We start from the raw sequence: 22,767 nt of genomic DNA, 5'->3' as shown, positions 1-22,767 counted from the left end.
GGACTTCTCTCTTTCTTACCCCCCCTCCCTCTCTCTCTCTCTCTCTCTCTCTCAGGAATCAGTGCGTCACTTGAGTTTCAGTTTTCAGACACCTTTTTACCTCCTACAATTTAAAAACAAACACATCTGCACTTTCTTCTCCTTACATGTAAAAACTCATCACTTCACCTTTTAATACATTTAAGCAGAATTATTGATTATTGTTTATGTGACAATAACACACAGAAAAGATGATTCCTTTATGTAACATGATGTGAAACATGTATGCAGAGGTAACACTAAAGTAGTGCCGGAATTCACTATCACAGTATTTTACACATTCCCAACAGTATCACAGCGTTGACGGTATTTCTTTTTTTTTATTAATGATAAAATAATAAAAATATGTTTGACTGCAGGTCATTTTTGGTGGTTTTAAAGCTTTCGCGTTTATTCTGACTGTATTATCAGCGTTCCCACACGTCCTGGAAAACCTGGAAATATAGAGAGTAGTTTTCCAGTAATGCAAACACCTGGAAATTGATTAAAATGACCACATATCCTGTAATAATCAGTGCCGTCCTGGATGATGATTAATTGTATTTCAGCTCCTCACTCAGACCACCTACAGAAACCTAGGTGTGTATTTGAGTTAGAAACTTGCCTGTTGGCAGGATGAGCTGTGCGGTATGATGGGTAAGCCCTCTCTGTGGCTCCAGTGTCTCCTCCTCGTGGTGGCTGTGTAAACCCATAGTGTTTCAGAGTTTGACATTTGACCCTTTGAGCAGCACAGAGGTTGAGATTTCTTAAAAAGAGTGTGAACCCTGATTATTACAATTAAACTGACATCAAACTATGAAACAAAATTCACTCAAAACAAAAACAAAAATACTGTCAAAAGTATCTCTTTATTTTTAACTGCCATTTTCACTGTTAAAGTGATAATCTCAAAGGTTTTCATGTAAATAAACGTCTGTTAAGTCTCTATCTATCTCCGAATGAGGTAAGACAATGGTGACTGAGCCGATGGCCCACTGATGAAAGCCTTTGCATTTGCAGTATTACAGACTGGGTATCTGCGGCGACTTTCACAAGCGGCGCCCAGTTAGTGACGCGTTTTCCATCAGCCAGCAGTGGTTGGTCTGACAGAGAGGGTAGGCGGAGCTAAGCGGCTGCTTTTCCGCTCTCTGCAAGTGTTGCGAGTAAACAGTAATCTACTATGGCTGAACAAACAAAGAAAAGATGGATGACTACAGATACAACTTCAACAAGAAGTGAAAAAGAAACAAACTTGACGCTCATATGAAGCAAACAGTCTAAAAAATCAAGAGTTACAGCCAAAGGGAGCCAGGCGTGGAGGTCTGGTTAAATAAACTCCCACAGTTACTGTTTGTCACAATTAGAGGCGAAAAGTAGATCGAAACTGAAATCTTCAAGATTTAATCTTTAAATTAAAAAATAATGAATTAAAAAAACTAAAAAGTGCCTCTTCACAGGGCCGCAGTAGTTCTCTATCAAAGTCTCTGTCCTGTGTGCTGCTGCAGGTCGTAGGTCAGGAGACCGAGCCTGTCTACAGTCTCAGGCTTGAGTTCCGCTACAACGGTCCCACCTGTGCTCAATGCTCTCTCACAGGGTGTGCTAGCTGCAGGGATGCATGGGTATTTCTTAGTCAGGTTATTTAATGGCTTGCATTACAACTACAGTATGACATTAAATGATTATTTTTAACAACAAAAAATGAAATACTGTTGTAGAAGGTAAAGTAAATAACACCTTTGTGTGAATCCATACCAGTGAGAGGTTGTAACTCAGCTGCAGGGAAGAGGCGTCTAACGTGACGTGTGTGAGCCACATTTTGGATTTAAATTGAGAAGGAGTCAACAAATACGAGGTTAGCTTCAGTTAGCTTAGCACAGAGACAGCCGCTAGAAAAGTCCTTCAGAGGGACACTTTGTACTTTATACTGTGAGGACATTTCAGAGCCTGGACACTTTAACTGCAGGACACAAGGTGAATCAGTTTTATACACACACGTATCTGTGCTTCTTCTGTAGTAAAGCATGTGTGCACTCTGTCACGCTCTCTTTGAGGCCACTTATCTGCACTGTGACACACTGAAGAAACAAATCCACACTTGGATGTGCCCGAGTTCTGAACAGTCACAGGCCTGAGCTCTCTCTCCTCTTTGCATCAGTTGTCTCCATGAGCCTCACTTTGCATCACTCACTGCACACATTCAAAGTCCTGCAACACAAAAGACTCACAGTGGAGTTACAGACATGTTGGAGCTGCCATCACGCCTGCTGTGAGGATGTAAGTCTGGACTTTTTCTCTGTTCTGCTTCTTGCATAGCTTAGCAACTTAGCATTGTGCTAATGATAGCCTGGAGGGCAGCGTTAGGGATGTTAGCACATGTTTCTGTTGGGCGCAAGCACTGCTGCATGATTCTGATGTGCTGCAAATATCATCAGACTTGTGAAATGTATTGTTAGCCTTGCGCAGCTCATGTTTTTAATTACACCTTTATTCAGAAGGTGATGTCAGTGAGACGTGGTGCCTCGTTCTCAAGAGAAAGAGAATGTCTGATTTTCTGCTTTTAGTTATGGTGCGTTGCTGATCAGTGAACCTCGACGTACATGCAGGTGTTTCCCTCCTGCAACAAACCAGAGAACAGAGAGACCAACGTGGGCAGTTTCAGGCTCAGCATTATCCCCAAAGACTGAACTTAGTCTGCAGATTTATGCTTTGAAAATGATGACGATGGAAACGACTCATTTTGTCCCGAGTGCAGGCTGGAGAGGAAAGATTAACGGTGTTTGTTTGAGCTTCTTGAATAGAGAGCAAACCTCCCGCAGAGCTCAGGGTAAAGGAGCCGAGCTGCGCGGTTCAAACCCGTCTCACGAGTTGAACTGAAAGTCAAACTGCTGCTTCTCTTTTGTTTGACTTCATTTGAGCCAAGAAAGACAGATTGTACCTCAGGCAGTGACTCCATCCTGTTTGATCTGAAAAACACATAAACTGTCTGCAGCTTATTTATAGATGTATCGCTTCTCAGGGCAAATATACCGCGATGATGCTGCTCTGAAGAGGAGGCACATGTTGCTGGAAGTGTATCAGTTAGTCATACTTAAAGTCGCGATGTGCCGGTCTCACTTTGGCTCTGGGTTTACTGATCCGGTACTTGTAAATAAACAATAAGCTTCTGCCCGATCGGAGTTCTCTTTTCTGTCTTGCCAGCATCTTTAAAGTCTCAAAAAGAGGAAGTTATAATAATGAAGTGAAAAGAGCTGGTGCATTAAAAACATTCTCCACTTGAACACACTTTGCAAGAGGTGATTGTTTTTGGGATTAAATCGCTCCAGCCTGAACAGCTTTCAGTGCCTTGTATATAGACACGGCTAAACGGGTAGTAATACTTTTACTTTGCTGACTCTTTTTACTCTTCTCATTTATGCTCTTAAACTGAACAAACAGAGACAGTGTGGAGCGACTGCCTTGTTTTACAGTGACTTTGACATTAGATTTATGACCCGCTCATATAACCGGCTGCATCTGTTTGACAGTCATTTTGAGACATTGAAATGAGACCCTTTGTGAGGAGCCTGGCAGCATGCATCAGTCTACAGGATGGTGCCGCCAGTCTGTCTTAGAAAACAGGATAAAAAGGAGGGTGGTTTTTTTTTTTATCAGTGTTAGTCACCGTTTTCCAAAGAAAGCTATCTTTTTTCTCTGCATGGGGGGAGGAGAGGGGAGGGAGGGGGGAACACTGTGTTGTCTTTAGATTTCCTTTGAATGAGGCAACTGAGGACCGGTTGTGTTGATGTTTGAGAGTCACACATTAACTCTCCAACGATGTCACACTGCATACAGGAGAAAAAAAAGACTGTAAAATGTTACAGTTTTATTAAGCAGACGCTTTTGTCCAAAAACATCTGAGAGTTAAAACAGCACAAGGAAGGAAAGAGACGGGAGGGGGCAGAGTCAGTGAGAGCCAACAGGCCCAGCTTTCATCGTTACACAGGTGGGAACAACGACTTTTTAAAGGAAGTAGAAAAATAAAATACAGACTTAAATATAATATAATACAACAGTCATTGTTTTGATGACTTGCGACTTGACAAAAAATAAATGACTTGAGACTCGACTTGAGGCCTGATGACTCGGATGACTTGCGTGTGTTCATAAGTTTGAATGTTAGCTGTTAGACAGAAACTTGACAACATTGAATTTTATCATTTTATATTTAACTATCAAGTATTTACGCAGCGCAAACTGGGAATCATGATTGGACGACTCAAAAAGCTCCCCGGTATGTGATTGTCATGATTGGATGATTGGCTGTCAGTCAAACTCCTCACTATGGCAACAGGCAACTTCAAAGCCCCCAAAGAGAAGCCTCATCAGTCGTACTCGTTGCTACTCAACACGGTCTCAGAGCAGACCATCATCATGGCTGCGTCTGTGCCAAGATAATACAGATACAATTCATTGTCATACTTTTTGAACAGGTTATATAAATGGCCAATAATATCATTATTAGACGAGCTACTAACACCTTGTCTTTTCTCTCTATAAAGACTGGATACTACAGGTAAGAGTGCTGGATCATGGGTGGAAAAAAAGTGACTCGACTTTGGACTTGACTTGACATAACCTGTAACCTTGGATGTTTTCAGGAGGGGCGCTGTCGTGGTTCCCTGAGCCAGGGCTGGGGATATGGAAATACAGGAGAGTCCCAATGAGATGCAAGAACTCTTTTACATGGGAGTCCTGGCCAAGACAGCAACATGAAAGTTTCAAGTACAGAGCAGGCAACTGACTAAGACAGGCAAGAAATTCATCTACCAATAGCTCAATAGCATTCAGTACTAGGACAACTGCTTTTACTGATCAAATGCTCCTTAATTCGGCTTTTATAGACTTCCAAGCTAAGCCTGAGTCCTCTTCTGGACTGGACTGCGAAGGTAAGTACGTAAAGCGTTGTCAAAATGATGTAAAAGCTGCAAAGCACTTCAGCTGCTGGTCTGGTGACATCACAGTAGAGACGATACAGAAAAACACATTAGAGACATTTTATATTTGTTGTTTTCAGCTCTCTTCTTGTCGAGCTCTTTGTCGTCTATTATTTTAATGCAGGAAAGATTTAAAATGACGCTTAGCTGCCTGCACTGAACACAATGTACGTTTGAATTAAACACGAGTTTATTTGATCTCCTAGCAGACAGTCGTACAAATAGTAAACACTGCTCCCCATAAACGAGTTTCTTCCTGCCCTGTAATTCAACCGACAGGATTGTTCCTGAATCAGCGCCGAGCACATCGTCATGTTACCTGATCCCGACCACGAGAAGCCTTTTGATCAAAATAAGCTATTGCACAAAAAAATGATGTGATCTTTCATGATGAGGATTTCTTTCCCCGATTAATAAATGCTTTAGTTATCTTGTCATAACTGTCTTTAACACATTATAGAAACAAACTTCTGAGCCTGAAAAGGATGTATCAGGAGGAGAGATCCGATCCAACGTTGCTGTGGAAAAACAGCACACATGTAAGATGGAGAAGATGATCCTGGATCCAGATGAATCTGATCTGAATAGCTGGTTTCCGTGGATTCCTCGGTGTAAGAACAATCGGAGTAGGCGTCTGTATCATAACCTGAACTCCCGCTTGCTCTCGCCCCATCCAGCTATCTGTGCTGCGCCTGTCGGAGCTCTGGCTCCGGCTGTTGGCACTCTGGTGTGTTTTTTTGACCAGCACATGAACCTGAATGAGAGGTTGACTCTCCTCTATTTTCCCAGCTGAGATATTAGGCTGAAATAAATCCTGTCTCTTATCAAGATTAGGCAGTACCCACACCACAAGCTGGATTCATCCTCTCCTCACATGCCGAAACAGGTCAGACTTGGCGAACACTTCTGTTTGAAATGCCAGACATGGCAGCCTGACACATCTGGTTGTAGGGCTCGTATATCTCATCCACGTCAGCTTCTCTTTATTTAAGGACTCTTTAAAGTTGCTTCTGTGCAGACCTGAGTCTTCATTTAGACGTAATTAACAGCTAACCTACATCTGTCAAAAGAGAGAAGGCCTATGAAACCTCTGGTTCTCTCAGCCTTCATCTTGTCTCGCCACAAAGCTGGTTGCCCAATAAGCTCGCTGTGCACAGCTAAAGTCCTGATGTGTGATTGACCCAAACCTGGCAACGCCACTGAGACAACATGAATTTGGAAAGGTGCACAGGACGAGGCTGTGGTTTGTTAGGAAATAGTTTCAGTGCATCACCTGTCAAAACTTTGTGTGTCAGTTTGATTCACTGCTGATTAAATTATTACGCAACTTTTTTATCTAAAATATTTTGAATGCACAGACAAAAGGAGAATGGTGCCTCCTCTATCTCTGTGGCTCTAGTGGCTGTTCTCGCACTGTGTACTTTGGGTTGGGAGAAGTCACAGCGTGGCTTTCTGGCTGGAAGCCCTGAAAGAATAGCTCAGCATCCTGAATGTAGAGATCATGGCAGAGGGGACGCAACCGAAGATGATGCTGACATGGAAGCCAAAAAGAGGCGGAGCCACGGGCCCAAAGAAAAAGGATGAATCTCTGACTGGCTTTAAGTCGTCCATGAAGGGATGAAGTGCAGCAGAAACTGAAGGGACGCCGACTCAAAGACATTTGTGTGTTATGTTGCTTTAAACAAAACAAATACAGCGGTGTTAATAGTTCTCTTTACAGAACAGAACCAGCCTAGCCGTTTCCCCCTGCTTACAGTCTTTATGCTAAGCTAGGCTAACAGTGTCTCGTCTCCAGTTCCATCATAAGCACAGAGGCATGAGATTAACGTACGTCTAAAATGTTGATATATTTCTCATTTCCCATCATAACGGTATCAAAGTGATAATCTTTGAAGATCTATCGCCGAATGAGCTAACACAATGGTGATCGAGCCTGTGGCCCTCTGATGAAAGCCTTAGCATTTGCAGTATTACAGAATGGGTGTCACAAGCGGCGCCCAGTTAGTGACGCGTTTTCCATCAGCCAGCAGTGGTTGGTCTGCCAGAGAGGGTAGGCGGAGCTAAGCGGCTGCTTTTCCGCTCTCTGCAAGTGTTGCGAGTAAACAGTAATCTACTATGGCTGAACAAACAAAGAAAAGATGGATGACTACAGATACAACTTCAACAAGAAGTGAAAATCCAAAGAAGAAGAAACAAACTCGACGATCAGATGAAGCAAACAGTCTGAAAAGGAAAGCGACCGTCAGCCAGGAAAATCAAGAGTTACAACCGGAGCCAATTCATTCATTCTTCTTACCGTCATCTTCACTGAGGCCTTTTAGTGTAACTTTTTGTTTTATCTCATGCACTCACAATTCAACTTAAGCAGCATCATCACTGAAACCAGATGCACAGGGGATATCTGTGGTTAGAGAAGCGGCGACCTCTCAGGGGGATTCTCAGCCGTCTTCAGGCTGTTATAAAGAGCGTCACTCGAGCCGCCACTTTGATTTCATTCACTTTAACTCTGTGAAATAATCCAGATCAGCAGGATGCAGTGGGAGAAATGTGAGTACAACACATCATTGCTCTTTTATTTACATGATACAGTGCAGTGTCAAATCCTTACTCATGCAGGTCGTCTATTTAAAACAAGATTCTTAATTTGCTCCTTTTTATTCTTCAAACAGGAGTTTAATTGTTGTGTGCATACATTTCTTATCAAGTAGAGGAGGAAACACATTATTTCAAGTTTTTATTTGATGCAAGTGTTATCTTTTTGTCATTTTAGTAATAATAAGAATATTGTTTTTTAAAGCACCTTTTGTGCAAAGACGAGTGCAAGATCAAACGAAACGCACACGAACAGTTAGCAAGAAAAGAATCGATAACAGAAACCAAACAGTTTGACTGAAAATGAAACAAATGACAGTTTGTATTTAGATCATGTTTTTAGATTAATTAATCCATTTTAATAATGAGAAGTCGTTGAGAGAGAGGGACTGAACGTATCTGAATTTTCTTGTTATTTTCTCTCATGATTAATTTGACAGTTTGCTGATCAGACGTGTAAAAGCTAACAAAGATAATTGGACCATTGTGTTTTCTCAGCTCATTAACAGCAGAAGTTAAAGTCAGGACTTTTTCAAAGCTTCTTCAGAAATATGAAAACTGTTTGACCCGCGTCGGGATCCGTACAAAGCCGTTCCGACTCTTTTGGAAAGAGGAAGGTGGCCATTTGGAAGTTGGCTGCATGTTGCTATTAGGCGCCAATCTGATATGCAAAATGCTGTCAGGCCTGCACCGCACAGCTGTGGAGCTTCCTCTTTTTGGTTGGTTGGTGATTGTTTGTCTGTGTGTGTGTGTTCATGTGTGATTGCCTTCAACAACATCTGCAGCTCATTTGAGTTTCAGTTCAAAGATTCGGACGGTAGCATTTATTTTAGGTTTGCATTTATGATGTTTATTTCCTGGTCAGAATTTCCTGCAGCTTTTCTCACATTGAATAGATCTTTAAATATCAATAGACTGATATTTTTGATCCACTGTGAGGACTCATATCCACAGTTATCGTACAGTTAAAAATTCTGCACACATTTCCTCAGCCCTGGGCTCTTTCTGAATGTTTAACCTGGATGAACGAGCTATAAAGACGTACATGTCAGTTTAAATGATGACTTTAAGGTATTAACTGAACTCACTTAAAGGCACCAGCAGCTCTCTGCAGCAGTGCTGTTGTAAATCACCTGCTGTGATAAGCACCACGCCCCTGTCTGCAGCACACTCCTGTTCTTTGCTCTTCTCTCTCTGCGCTGGCTCCCGCCGAGAAAGCACGCTCGCCCCTCTGTGCAACATGCAGTATTCAATCATCTGAACTATGATGCACACCGTCCAACTCCAATATGTTATGGAGGTACAAACAGCACAATTGATGAACAGTCTGGGTAGACTTTTTGGGGGTGAAATGAAACGTGGACATGTGCTGAATCATTTGCAGAGATTGTGCAATCATTGATAAGCAAACGGAAGAGACCTGTAGCCACATTTCATGTTGCTCTGCACAATGGAAACATGCCAAGGGAAAGTTAATGAGGATCCTTTTTCTTGGTAGTCACACTTATCTCCTAGATAGTGACAGTACAAAGAGTGATGAGGTCCGCTTGTGGCCGCAGGCAGGGGCGATGGACTCAAAAACACAGATGACTCGAGTCTCATGTGAGACGGAGAAGTCATTGTTGACTGATTAACTTTTTGTTGCATACATATCATTAAGTTAGGCCGGTCTCAGACTACAGGAGAATCTGGTTTGGCCGCTGGTTGGTGCCAATGTTCAGCCAAGATTATTTGGCAATGTAGAGGTTTCTCTTCAATCTGCCCAGCTGCCGTAACGATAATATCACACATGTTTAATATTTAGGATTTTCAGTGTGGATGATTTCATCAGTAATCTCCGAGTGTGACTATAACAGCCAGTGAGACAGAACGAGAGAAGGAGACGGAGAAGCTCTTGGTATTTGGTACAGATTCTAGCCCTGAGGCTAACTTTAGCTAGCATGCCACTGTTGGCAGAAAACAGGTAAAATCTCACACCTTGCTAAAGAATAGAGAACCTCTGTGTGTCCCTGGACATGTTTTCCTCCAGACTTGTCACTTCAGCAGGCTCTGTTTTTTTCATCTACTTCCCTGTGAGATCAAATGTATAATCTTGTCTTGAGTTATCTTCAGATCTGGTGTTGAGTCGGTGTTTGGGACTGGAGAGCAGAATATCTGTTTCTCTTCACGTGCATCATTTTAAGACTGGTAATTTATATTGCTGTACTGTGATTGACAATTCTTACCAAATTTATAAAAATTAATTTCATGGGTTGGAACTGGCTCAAACACGCCATCTACTGTTTTAAATCAGCCCTGGGCCTTGCCAGCTTGCCAGATGATGATGTAGAGACGACTGTTTGGGACAAAATGACATCATGAAATTTATTTAAAAAAAGGAATGTTAACGCCTGTCAATGCGCGCGCGGTCGGCGCATGCACGCTTGCATTGCCTCGGCTCTGAAAGCTCCAGCTTCAGGCGTTAGTGGGGCTGGAGCCAACAGCTCGGGCTGATAGGGCTCGGGACCACCACGGCCCTCCACCACATTAAAGTGCTCTTCAGGGGACTCTGGAGGGGAGAAGTCCTCCACCTCTAAAGAGCCCTCTGTGCCACATGTGCCTCGTGACTCTGTGTCGCTCTCCATTTTTCTCTGGCCAGGGGAGGGGACGTCACTGAGCTGCTGGACACACACCCCCCCCTCCCAGCCCCTTGCCCACTTTGAGCATTTCTCAAAGTCGTGCAGTGGGTGGAGTTATGGTCACACCTGTGGGTGCAGTTACACTTTAAAGACTCCCGTAGTCTCAGCGCGTCCTGAGATCTGTTGGGCTCAGCAAACGGTCATTTGTGTTTCTGTTAGGCGTCCTAGACTTCTGTTCAGTTTATCTGGAGAGGCCACTTAGCCTGTCTGACCTTTAGGAACACATCAATCAGCTGCAGATAAGAATCTGGACGAGATACCGTCAGGACACCCTCGCTCTGACAACAGAGGTTAAGTAAAGGGCAGAAACAACAGCAGTCTGGACCAGCGGCCTGCCTCCTCTGTCACTGGGAGCCATGGGAACAACAGTCCCAGTATAAGAGTTATGGGCTGGTAACTGGAAGGAACAGTCACTGTGCTGAGGGCTGGCAGAGCCTCATCTTACTCGGTCGGAGATGATAAGTTGTCTTTTACTTGCTTCATTGACGGCTGCAACTTTGTGCAGGGTACTTTTCTAACTACAATCAAACCAAGAGTATTTCTGGATGTGTGTGAACTAAACTGTAAACCGGCACAGATGACGTGTTTCTTTCTGAAGCATCACGTTCTTGTACAACCTGTAGAGATAAAGCTCCACTCGTCCCAAACCAAGTGAGCGTTGTCAGCGAACCTCTCAGTCACTGTGGGTGCAGTGTGAACGTCACTGAAGCTTCACAATACAGAAAAGAACAAGCATTGATTCATCAGCACATTAAACACATAGTTCAAATTGTAGGAGTGGTGCATTCCGTAACAGAGGCTTGCACAAGTTGCAGCATCTGCAGCACAATGTTACATTATTCCACCGAGTTGCTCGTGCGAACACGTCATTACATTTGTACTGGCTCAAGTGTAAACCTCTGCAGGCTTACTGCCGGCTCACGCTGGCTTAACTGAAGCACAGATGCTGTCATTCATTCCCCACTGATCCTCCCAGGTCTGAAAAGGTCGAACATTTAGTGTAAGTATTTCATCAGAATCAGTTTATGGCCAAGTATGTCGATACGTACAAGGAGTTTGACCATTACTCTCAATGTACACTTAAAACAAGGACGAGAACAAGGACTCATCAGACACGAGGCACTAAAACTAAAAGCTGATATACACGGCCTGTGGATACAATATTTTACACATTATTAATAATAAAAACACTTGTGGAAAGGAGACAATCGTGCAACAGAGAGTGCAAAGGTGCTGAGATGAATATGGATATATGGTAGCTACACAAGAGGCAGATGCTTGTAGTATTTACAGTGTTTACAGAGAGCATGGATTGGCATTGGATGCAGTGATGACGTATTAAATATAGCCGGGGTGGAATCAGTGAGCGTGTCCCTTGACAATATCTACTAAGTCCAATTTCTATTTCTTTATTCATTAAAAAGGTGAAATGAATAAGAGACTTTAAACGCACCCCTGATGCCCGGAGACAAACATGGTGAAACCACTTTATGTTTTTTTCTGCTGAAAGTTCTGAAAAGGGGAACCTGACGTTTGGTGATTATTGAGTGAGAAAATAAATAAAACTCTTATATTCTTATTTTCCCTTTTTATTCAGATTCTTTTTTGGCCTTTGCCTTTCTTTGATAGGACAGTGGTTAGAGTCAAAAACATGGGAACAGAGGGTGGGGATGTTTAGCGTCAGGGGCCGACAGTCAGGTTGAGCCGGCTGTAAATGGGGAGTGCGCTTTAACCACAGAGCTGAACCAGCACCCCATTTTTTCCCTTTAAAGGAGGATAACAGAAGTTGTCTGGTGGCACGTCCGCTTCCCTCGGTAGTGACCTTTAAGTCTGTTTTAAATCGCTCTGTTTGCTTAATATTTGTTTTTATTGAAGGAAATTTTACAAAGAAAACATGAAACCAATAACAGGAGTCGTGTCCTGGCGTCAGCAGCAGCTCTACGCCTGGAAATTGTACCCTTGGAAAACGAAAGGATTAGCCTCTCCTCCACCATTGTTGTTGACAAAGTTGATATCAGAAGTCCCGCCCCTTCTTGAGTTTTATTGGTAGGTGAGGGAGAAGTGACACTGACGAGCGCGGCGGTGTTCCCAAAGTTGAACTATTTTCAACTGCAAGTGAAACAAAAGCAGCTGACATTGAGGGCGTTTTTGTGCTGAGGACGCTGAGCTGCATTGGTTTTGTGTAGAAAATAGGCGCAAAGAACACTGTTAATGCACACAGGCTCAAATATATGATTTAAAAGACATAATAGTCACAACATTTTTACTTTAAAAATGTGCATGTACACTGTTTTACACACAAGCTGACCCCTCCCCCTGCAGTCCCTTAGAGTCAGCGGTGCACACTCTGCGTCAAATAAAGGTCGTGTTCTGATTATCAAATCACACTCGGTGTAAAAGGCTGAGTTCTTTAGGATTCATGCGTTTACATTCTGCCCTGTTTCTGTTGAGACTTCCCAACAGTTATAAAATCAAACTTTTAAACACTCTTCTCTACTGCAGTCTGACTGATTTGGACGAACAAGATAAGAGTTAAAAAAAGGCCAGAGGGCCTCATAGCTGTGTGCAGATGGATTAGCAGAACTGCTGAACTCTTGACCCTTTGATATTATATAATCCGTCACTTTAAGATTGATGTGAATGTTTGGCATCAGGACAGGAGTGTGGTGGAGGAGGAGGAACCCTGCTCTGCAAGTAAAACCAGACACAGACAAATGGAGCGGTTTGTTGATTAGACTCTGTGTGAGTTATATAAAAACATATAGTAATACTCCTTTAGCATTAAATGTGCCGACTCTTTTATACTTTGTGGCTTAGAAGATGAAGATACTGAGACTACAGGATACTAAACTGAGACTGAAGCCTCATAAGTCAACATTTCACACTTGTTCTATTAGTCGGTGCATCAGCAGGTACCAGAATTTAAATGATCTCCAAACAACTGAGCTTTCAATTTGTCTTTATTCGTCAACAGGAAGCGTTTATTACGTCACAGGCAACCAGATACATTCTGCATCCTAACCAAGCGTTGCACTTTTAACCATGCTAGCAGCATAGCAAGGCATTCTCAGTGAGCCGCCGTTTAGGTCCAGACTGAAACATAAAAAACAATCGGATGGATTGAAAATACATTTTGCACAGATGGTTACCAGAGGATCAATCCTTAAAATTTTAAAGAATCAGTTTGATTTGTTTTTTTGTTTCTTACAACCCAAAAACTGTTTAGATTTAAGGTAGATAAATTCAACTGTCTTCAAACCGTTCGTCTAGCAGCAACATCAGGTAGGAAGTACTTTGTATTATGACTTACGACCTCAATCAACCACTCAATCAAGTTCTATGTATAAAGCGGCAACTCATAGGGTTTGACATCATGATTTGGCGCTTTCTATATAAAAATTGATTGATTATTTAGAGAGAGACCCAACATGAACCCACCATGAGCACAGCCTCGAGCAGAACCAGGCTCATGTTGAACAGACACCAGCAAAAGGAATCCTTGGATTAGCTGTGCTTTGTTTAAAGTGTTAATTAGCATTTGTTAGCATGCTAATAGGCTTAAAGGGCTTGCATACATATACATATACCTGTATAAATCCCCACTGCACTATATCCGTGTTCTGGTGGAACACTTTATCATTTTGCAGGAAGGGAAAAACACCCTGATGTATGGTATTTATTCAAACCAGTCACAAACGTCTTGGGTAGTGCTGAGACCAGGATGCAGCAAAAGTGCCCTCTTAAGAAAAGTGGGGTTTTTTTGGAACATTTGCTAGTAGGGAGGAAAGCTCTGCCAAAAAAGATGCTAAATTCCTCCAAAAGAGAATCAGGCGTTAAAGGACGCAGACCTGCCGAATGCACCATCCAATTCTTCTGCCATTTCAGCGTGGAGGATGCCGGCTCGGGGATGAGATGATGATGAGTAATGGTGCAGTTCACACAGTGGAATTCCTCTGTATTTTATTTAGCAGATTATTTGATCGCTTGAGTCACACTGAGTCACTGAGGCCGGGACAGGAAGGCTTCAAAAGCCTGTCAGACTGCTGCAAAATATGATGGTTTACAAATCTAATGCAGGGTCTCTCTTGGATGGTTAGAAACAGAACGGCACTACAAACACATTCCATGAAAGATAGAAGTGATTTAACGACCTGTTGCCTTTTTGTCCGATTACAATTCATGAGAGCTGTGGGTGCACGTACTTAAATCACCCTCCGTCTGCTGCAGTGCTTCAGGCTGAACCATTGCCCCAAATATCTTGAAGTGGTTGCTCACTGGTGGAGTCGTCCACAGTTTCACGTGTACAGTGCTGCTGCGTTCAGTTTATTGAAAAGAGGCCCTCTCAGTCGGATCAGATTTCTCCTCATGCTGATACTTGCAGGAAGTCTTTGGACGTGCAGGAGGACCTTCGAAGAATCTCATTAGGAAAACGTTCGCTGATGAATAATTTCCCTCTCTGTTTTGGAACAATTGGAAATCTTTTTGCTAACAGTGGAGTCGCCCCCTGCTGGCACGTCTGCATTCTTTTCTTATGTAACGATTTAAAAGATGTTCCAATAGTTTCAAATCGATCCCAAAATAAGTTTTTCTTAGATATGTTACTATTACTTGTAAAATTCATGCATAATTAGGCATTAATACGGGAAAATACAGCACGAAGATGCATGCCGATTTACTAAAACTTGGCTGCCATGCCAACACAAAGAAAAACAAAGGTTATTTATACCCTCTTCAGTCTAAGTTGACAGCCAGAACCTCTGGGATCTTTCTGAGCCACCGCTCATCATGTCCATCACAGAGATTGGCCTCCAGACAACTGGAGGGTAAAGACGAAGAGTTCATCCGTCTCTCTCTCTCTCTCTCTCTCTCTCTCTTCCTTCTAGCGCCACCATCAGCTCTGCCCCGGTCCAGACCGTACCAGGGAGTTCGAGTCAGAGACCCGGTCAAAGAGCTGCTGAGGAGGAAGAGGAGTCTGGAGCCGCACAGCGCCAAGACAGCGCCCCCTCCTGTGGTGAGGACACATGACACATAACGTAAACATGACGCATTCGATCATGAACGTTGAAGGATCATTTGGTCATAAATTTCACATTATAATTTGTGTGAGTGGTGATATTCGTTAACGCGCTGACACATTTTTGGAATGAACGTTGGCCCTCCACCTCTTCCAGAGAAACTCTCCCCCGTTCCTTTATCGCAGCATCATTAGTCATTAAACAAATAACTGGCACAGTGTCTACTGTAGCAGCAGTTGCAGCATGGAGCAATGATTGCTCAGGATTATGAGCTGTCGGACTAATCAAACATTTTAAACCTCTGCATTGAGAGAGTTCAGATTCCTAATGTATACTGAAGCTTTAGCATGTGCAGAAAATGAATAAATAAATAAAATAAATACAGTTGAGCAAAGAGCAAAGTATTTCATTTCCTGTCAGGGCTCTGACAGTGACAGCTCGGGAACTTTTCAGGGTGAATTCTGTCCATTACAAAAACATGAACATTTTTCTCTGTGATGTTCTGCAGGATAACATTTACATGAACATGTCCTTAATTGTGCTCTGATGATTTATCAGCACCAGACTGCAGGACAGAATAGGCTGACATTCCTCTCTCATCAGAGCTGTCCTGCAGGTGAATGGAGTCGATGATTTTTCTGCAGCATGAGGCCTCTGCAGGGATGGAAAGAAAGCACATAGCTGAACCTCCGGATGCACGATGTAATGCAGGCTATAGAAGATCTGCAGCGCGGCCGATCAGGACTTTTCTGTTGGGAGTCACTTTGCCAACAATAAAATTATAGTTGGCACTTTGAAGAGCTGAAAGAAAGGGCCCCTCTGGGGCCATCAGGATGTGAGCAGTCGGGGCCCAGGGCCTATCCCAGAGCGCAGAGGGGGATTTTGTCCTTATATAATCCAGGTGTTTTTCCATGACAGTTACAGCCATTCCCTGCATGGCTCCAGGGCTGGGCACACAGCCCTATGCAAAATAACACGCAGCTTTGCCAAAGAGCCCTCCCACTTGCTATTTATGAACGCCTGCCAGAGCAGGAGAGGAGACGCAGCACGTGCACACACACACAAACTGAGGAGAGTGCATCAGACACAGACAGTTCCCCTCTCTTGAGTTTAGTCCTCTGTTCTTACTTACTAAAATTCTGTGTTCACATGAATCCCTCACTCTCATGTGAGTACAAAAAAACCCACGTAAAAAAAGCAAGTGTTGGTTTTAAGGAGGGGTAACAAACTGGACCTTTTTCTGGTGAGTTGACACCAGAAATGTTTGCTTACACACAGTGATGACAAAACTCCTGTAAGTGATTAGCCCGGCCAAGAAGTAGTTCCAGCGTGTAACCGCCTGTAATGACTCAGCTTGTTGTCTTTACCTGTGGATTGAACAAACATAAGACGGTAATGAGAGAGCTTTAGGATGAGCCTTTGGATGAGCAAAGCCAAACCTCTGACAGTCTAACATTACTACCCCAGGTTAGATGTGTTTGTTGTTGCTACCTGACAGCAGAGCTCTGCACCTGCAGAACTGACAGCAGAGTGACCTAGATCTTCATGTTATGAAGCTTAGGGCAAAAGACCAGGCTGCTGTATTTCACAAGGTGGAGTGAGAGTGAGATGAGGTGAACTGGCCCTTTACTGTCAGACATTTCCCGGCTCTACATCTAATGTAACTCTGCAGATGTTGCTTGTTAAAGTGCGCTCCGTTTACAGTTAAACACACCCAGGCAGGACTTACTGTCGCACCTCGGTGGATTTTAGCTTTGTTGATATTATTAAGACTGAACTTTCCCTCTGCAGCCTCAGGCAGCAAATGTTTCTACTGTTCTTTTTCAACATAGTCTGAGGGAAGAAGGTTTAGTTTCCAGGAGGAAACCTGTAAACATGCTCAAGATTTGCCCTAAAGTTCTTCCGAAGCTTCCACCTGTCGCACACGTGACGAGGAAATAACTTGCCTGTCACTCACAAATCTATACACAAAACTCTTTCGAAATCATGAACAGCAATTTTTCTGAAATGTTTTTTAAATGATTAAATGTTCCATCAACATTAAACTAATGTATGTCAATACGTTTGACACTTTTTTAATGAGTTTTTGCAAAGATAAGGACCTCTTGCTCAGCCCTGCTCCATGGTACGCTGCCTCAGTTTGCAAAGCATTCTGGGAATTGTCTTTTACCACTCAGGCAGCTGTGCAACATGGGCTAAATCATCTGAGTTCTGGTCAGTCTGAGGACATGTTAGAAGATAGTTTCTTTATGCCTCATACAGAAGCACAGATGGCGCTCGGTCGTTGCTCGAGTCTCGTCACCCTCAGCCCTGAGGTGAAAGTGACATTAGTGAAGTTTCATAATCTGTCTTTAAAGTAACGACAGAGCGTGTAACTCTCCACTCGCTGTCAGAGCTGTAACATTAACCAGCTCCTCAGAATCTCTGCAGCCTCTCAGGCATGTGACAGCTCTGCTGCCTCTGAGCCACAGACTGTGCAAATAATGGACGAAGCCTCCAAGACGTCACCCGGTGGTATGCTGACTGCCTGTGAGGCCTCGAGTGTGGTGTTTTTAACCTGGATTAAGTAGTGATGAGATTTGGATGAGAGGGTGGCGCTGGAGAAGGAGCGAACACCAGATTATCAACAATATTCGGTCTGTGCCCATGATTCATTCATTAGCTGACAAATTAACTAGTTCATTTCCCACTAAATGACATTTTATTTGTGGTGAAAGCTGAACGGTGTTGTTTTTATATTAGACTAAAGAAGCTACAAGAACACCTGGACTGTAGCAGACCTGCTCATGCACATCTCTAGTGGGAGACCAAGCTGCACATGAACAACACAAGGCAATTACTTGAAGTAATCGGTCTTCTTATCACTACGACCAAAAGCCAACAACAATCCTGACTTCCATGCATCAGCCACCATAGCTACAGTAGTCGTCCAGCTTCCACGTGACCTGCGTCAGCAAAGCACACGCAGAGTTTGTGTCAGTCGGGAGCTATGGCAACTTGCGGTAAATTTCCTGTACCTCCCTTTGCCGACAACGGCATACACTGCTAAAGACGCAAGAACAAGGAAGAGCTTGGAGGAGAAAAAAGCTACAAAGAGAGCCCTGAATAAAAAGAGGGATCAGACGAGAGGGGCTGAAGAGCGATGCAGAGGTCGCCCTGTTCCTTCTTGACAGCTAACGGTAGCTCTTACGGTAGCGGCTAACAGTAGCACTAAACTCCAACACCAAGAGGTAAAAAGGTGGTCCACATCAACAATCATAACTATAATGCTAACTTTAGCAGTACTTTTTGGAATGAACAGCGTCTCTCCTCTCTCTATCCTTGCCTCTGTGCTGCAGAGAGACGCAGCCGTTGTGCAGCGCGGCACACGCCAGCTGCAAAATGCGCATGCATGTTTGGTGTGGTGTCTTGATACGGAGAGGCAGAAGGTTTTTTACATTGGAATGTTCATGTTGTTTACTGCTAACATATTCATAATGCATTTTCACTCACCGATACAAACTGGATCACAGACTTCTTGGGCAGTCGATTAGTACAAGTAGAGCTTGGCGCCTTGACGTGCCCTGCTAGTTGACTGCAGGCAGCAGGATTCAGCCTTTCACTGCTGCTGCTGTTTAACGGCGCCTTAACACTGACACTAGCTGTCAGTTCTGTCACTGCTGCTGTCTCTCTGTCATTCCCCTCTCTGTTTTCTCTGTACTGTAGCGCTGATTATCATGCACTTAACCTTATAGGGAACATACAGAGCAAAAACATCTCGTCCTGTGCGCATACAGAAATCTTTCATGAGAGATTAAACGCATGTGGTTCTTCGTGGTTGACATCAGGTTGTGCACATTCAGCACGTAGAGGGGTCACATACTGCAGGGAACACTGACACTCTTATTCTTCAGGACCAAGTTATAAAAACTGATGTGAGATGGATCCTCAAAGCGTGCAGACAAAAACAACAAAAGGAGCTTAGACTTGTTAAGTCTTAAAAAAGTGTATGGTTGCTGTAGCTCATGTTGTGCATACTTGCTGCAAAGACATCTTTACAGAGATAGCATGTAACATGGATCAGAAGATAAATTAAGACTTTGACAGTCTGCAGAAACAACCCCTCTTCCCATACAGTGATTGCACGCTGAGCTGGGACAAACAACAGTGACACAAAGAGTATTGCACTAAAACACCTGTAAGATTTGAATTAGTCAAACTCCTGAACCTCGTAAGTTTCAACAATTCTCCAGCATCAAAGAAACAAGAGAAGTGAGCAATAAAACTTTCACTGTGCATATAGTCACGTAAGTATTGTTTCAAGAAGAATCTTTATATAAGTGATAAAATTCTTCTTCCATGTGTGGGTGCAGCCGGACCCCACCCTCTCTCTTTGAAACAACCTCTGCTGGTGTAAGACACGCGTGTCTGTTGTGCCTGCAGGGAGAACGAGATCCACTTAAGCAATTTGATCAATTATAAAGTTGCAGTTTGGAGGTTTCCAGCCAGTTCTTGTAGATAATTGCCCTTTTTAGAAGTAACTCCTGACCTTGTAGATCGCAGACACGGAAACAGGAAATATCAATTTCCACTGAGAAACAACATGTAAATCAGTAAATAGGCAACCTATGCATGAGCACGAGTAGGACAGAAAACCAACTCTGCTCCAACAGAAGGCAGAATTACAAGTTGTAAAGAGGAACTCTTTGTTTTGGAGATTGGAGATGCTCCAGCAGATTGTGCCACCCAGCAGCTGCAAGATGCGCGAAACTCTGAGCACTAAAAGTTGCTTATTGCCACTGACAGGCAGATTGTTATTCTAGGTGCATAGAAAGGAACCTGAAGAAATGAATCTTATATATACAGATGTTGCATTGTTCCCATCAATGGTACCAGACTCCATAGACAAAAACAGCAATTTAACCTTGCAGAACAGTTACAGAAATAGCCCGTGCAGAGATAACCATTTTTAAAGTAAGATCCATTTAAAACAAGGAAAAAACATTACATCGCTATCCCTTCAAATCCACCAGACTCCATTCACTAAAACAGCAGGGCTAATTTTGCAAAAGACAAACTCTTCATGGCCATACAGTACGTATATGTGGATACACAAACACATTCATTATAATTTTGACTCCGCTGCTCACACCTGGACCTGATCGAAGTATAAATACTGCATATTTATGTATAAACATCGACATGTGAACAGCACCATGTGATTATGGCTCCATGCAGAGTCCTGACACGCTCAGATAACTGTTAATTGTTGTAATGTGTTCTGTTGTAGGATGTGGTCGCACACAACAACCCGTCGGTTTACACACAAGGTACGTATTCAACAGCTGCATCGAGTGTAACCAGAAACATTTAACTAACTGATTCCTGGAGGTGAAGCATGTGTCTGCCTGTCTTTCAAATTCAGGCATCTTCAGCTCGGATGTTTCTAGCGGCTCCTCGGCTGAGTCGTCGCCTGCAGTCAGTGATGGAGGGCAGCAGTGTGCAGGATGGAGAGCTGCAGCTCTGAACACCAGCAGCGCCGGCCTGCAGGCTGCTGTCACACCGTGGTCTTCATTTGACTACAACCAGCACGACCGCTCAGCAGCTCAGACGCTGGCTCAGTACTCCTCCGCCCCCGCCCTCACCGCTGATGTGTACATGCAGACTCTGTGTCCCAGCTACACCATGCTGACCTACACGCACACACCGCTGCTCACTAACTTTGGGGTGAGTGGGAGACAACTGTAAACAAAAGCACAACGTTTTACAAGGCAGTGCTTTGTGAAAACGCTCTGACTAAATCAACCCTGGAGGCCGTTACTTTTCCAGCCACAGGAAGAGAGGAGGCAAGAGTCGACTTTGTAAACAGATGCAGTCGTGCTGCACGATTGTGTGTTAGATTAACTGGGAAATATAAGTTAGTAGCCCATCTAATAATGATATTATATGCCAATTTATATAACCTGTTCAGAAAGTATGACAATGAATTGTATCAACTCGAGTCCAAGCCACCAAGTCTCAAATCCACATCTCTGCTGTAAGCTAGCTAAATGTAACGTTGTGTCTCACCTTGCTCTTTATTAACATTCTCCGCCCCCATTGCAGATAGGACTGTTTGCTGCTGCATCTGCCAACACTTCGCGATCTTTGTTCAGATACCAATCCCAATTTTTGATGACTGGTCATCTTGACACTTCACTAGCTAGCCTGGGACAACATACCTGTTTGTCCCCCCTGTCGGATGCATATCATACATTTCTTTATAGTCGTTTAGGGTCTGTTTCCACAAACCAATGCAGTCCAGCGTTTACAGCGCTCAGCATCCTTAGCACATGAACGCCCGCAGTGTCAGCAGTTTTTTGTCACTGCGCTCACGGTGGTCTCAGTTGAAAATAGTTCAACTTTTGGAACTCCGCCGCACTCGTTAAGTTAACCCGCACAACCCGTGTTACTGCAGTTTGTCTCTTTGTAAGTATTCGTTCTTCTGTGGTCAACTTTAAGACCTATCTGTCTTTGTTTCAGACCATACCTGTGGCCCCGGCAGCAGCCTCCCTCCCTCAGATGGAGCTCCCAGACTCCGGGTTGACCTACCTGCCCTGGGCCCAGCCCCTCACCACCATCTCTACCATGCCTAGCGCAGGGGTCCAGTTTGCCCCCGGCCCTGCAGGCCTGCCCGGGTCTCCTCTGGTCCACATGCCCATGTCCATGTCTCTGACCACCATGATCCCTCAAGGTGTGGATCCTCAGCCGCAGATACTGGAGCTCCCGCAGCATTCAGACCACCACCTGGACACTGAGGACCCTGAGTCTCTGGATGAGGATGCAGATGTGGACTCCGAGTCACCGAGCCTCCTGGATAAACTCCTGGAGGATCAAAAGGATGATGTGGCAGAGGAGGACAAAGACTCGTACAGCAGCTCACTGTTCGTTCAGAATATCTGAAAGTCTGAAAAACAGTGTTTTTTCACTGTTTTCAGGAGCCACCATTGAAGTATTTTTTTCTTATTTGTCTTATTCTGCATCTGTAGCCTTGATGTGATCATGTATATACTAATTGCTGAAACATAGGCTGCATTAATAAAAGGGGAAAGGTCTCAAAGTTATTGGCGTAACAATTACTTTGTGGCTTTATAGTTTAAAGAAGATTTTCATCAAAAAAAATGTCTGTTAAGTCACCATCTATCTATCATTGAATGAGGTAACACAATGGTGACTGAGCCTATGGCCCACTGATGAAAGCCTTTGCATGCGCTGTATTACAGACTGGGTGTCTGTGGCGACTTTCACAGAACAAATCACAAGCAGCGCCCAGTTAGTGACGCGTTTCCCATCAGCCAGCAGTGGTTGGTCCGCCAGAGAGGGTAGGCGGAGCTAAGCGGCTGCTTTTCCCCTCTGTGCAAGTGTTGCGAGTAGATACAACTTCAAAAATAAGTGAAAACCCAAAGAAGAAGAAACAAACTCGACGCTCAGATGACGTTTTCGCGACGGAGGGGGCGGTTGGAAATGAGCACA

At 43.7% G+C, this 22,767-nt stretch overlaps 1 protein-coding gene across 1 annotated transcript; it reads left to right on the top strand.

Moving 5' to 3' along the window:
• Positions 1-7,505: 7,505 nt before the first annotated feature.
• Positions 7,506-22,358, top strand: LOC138604721 (POU domain class 2-associating factor 1). Its single transcript, XM_069676700.1, has 5 exons — positions 7,506-7,538; positions 15,145-15,272; positions 20,546-20,585; positions 20,681-20,982; positions 21,778-22,358. Exons 1-5 carry the CDS (start codon positions 7,523-7,525, stop codon positions 22,195-22,197), a joined length of 906 nt encoding a protein of 301 aa, XP_069532801.1. The 5' UTR covers positions 7,506-7,522; the 3' UTR covers positions 22,198-22,358.
• The last annotated feature ends 409 nt before the right edge of the window (positions 22,359-22,767 follow it).

Source organism: Semicossyphus pulcher, unplaced genomic scaffold (genome assembly GCF_022749685.1).
Source record: "Semicossyphus pulcher isolate SPU_LCO1_2020_fin unplaced genomic scaffold, fSemPul1.0.p SCAF_26, whole genome shotgun sequence".
Classification (NCBI taxonomy): Eukaryota; Metazoa; Chordata; class Actinopteri; order Labriformes; family Labridae; genus Semicossyphus; species Semicossyphus pulcher.
The sequence above is the reverse complement of the archived record's forward strand: the minus strand, read 5'-3'. Positions and strand labels throughout refer to the sequence as shown.

What these genes read in the sequence shown, in the direction of transcription:
- LOC138604721 (XM_069676700.1), top strand. An exon ending in AGACAGCGCCCCCTCCTGTG is followed by an intron (nt 15,273 to 20,545) that starts GTGAGGACACAT and finishes GTTCTGTTGTAG; the next exon opens with GATGTGGTCGCACACAACAA. An exon ending in CGCTGCTCACTAACTTTGGG is followed by an intron (nt 20,983 to 21,777) that starts GTGAGTGGGAGA and finishes TCTTTGTTTCAG; the next exon opens with ACCATACCTGTGGCCCCGGC.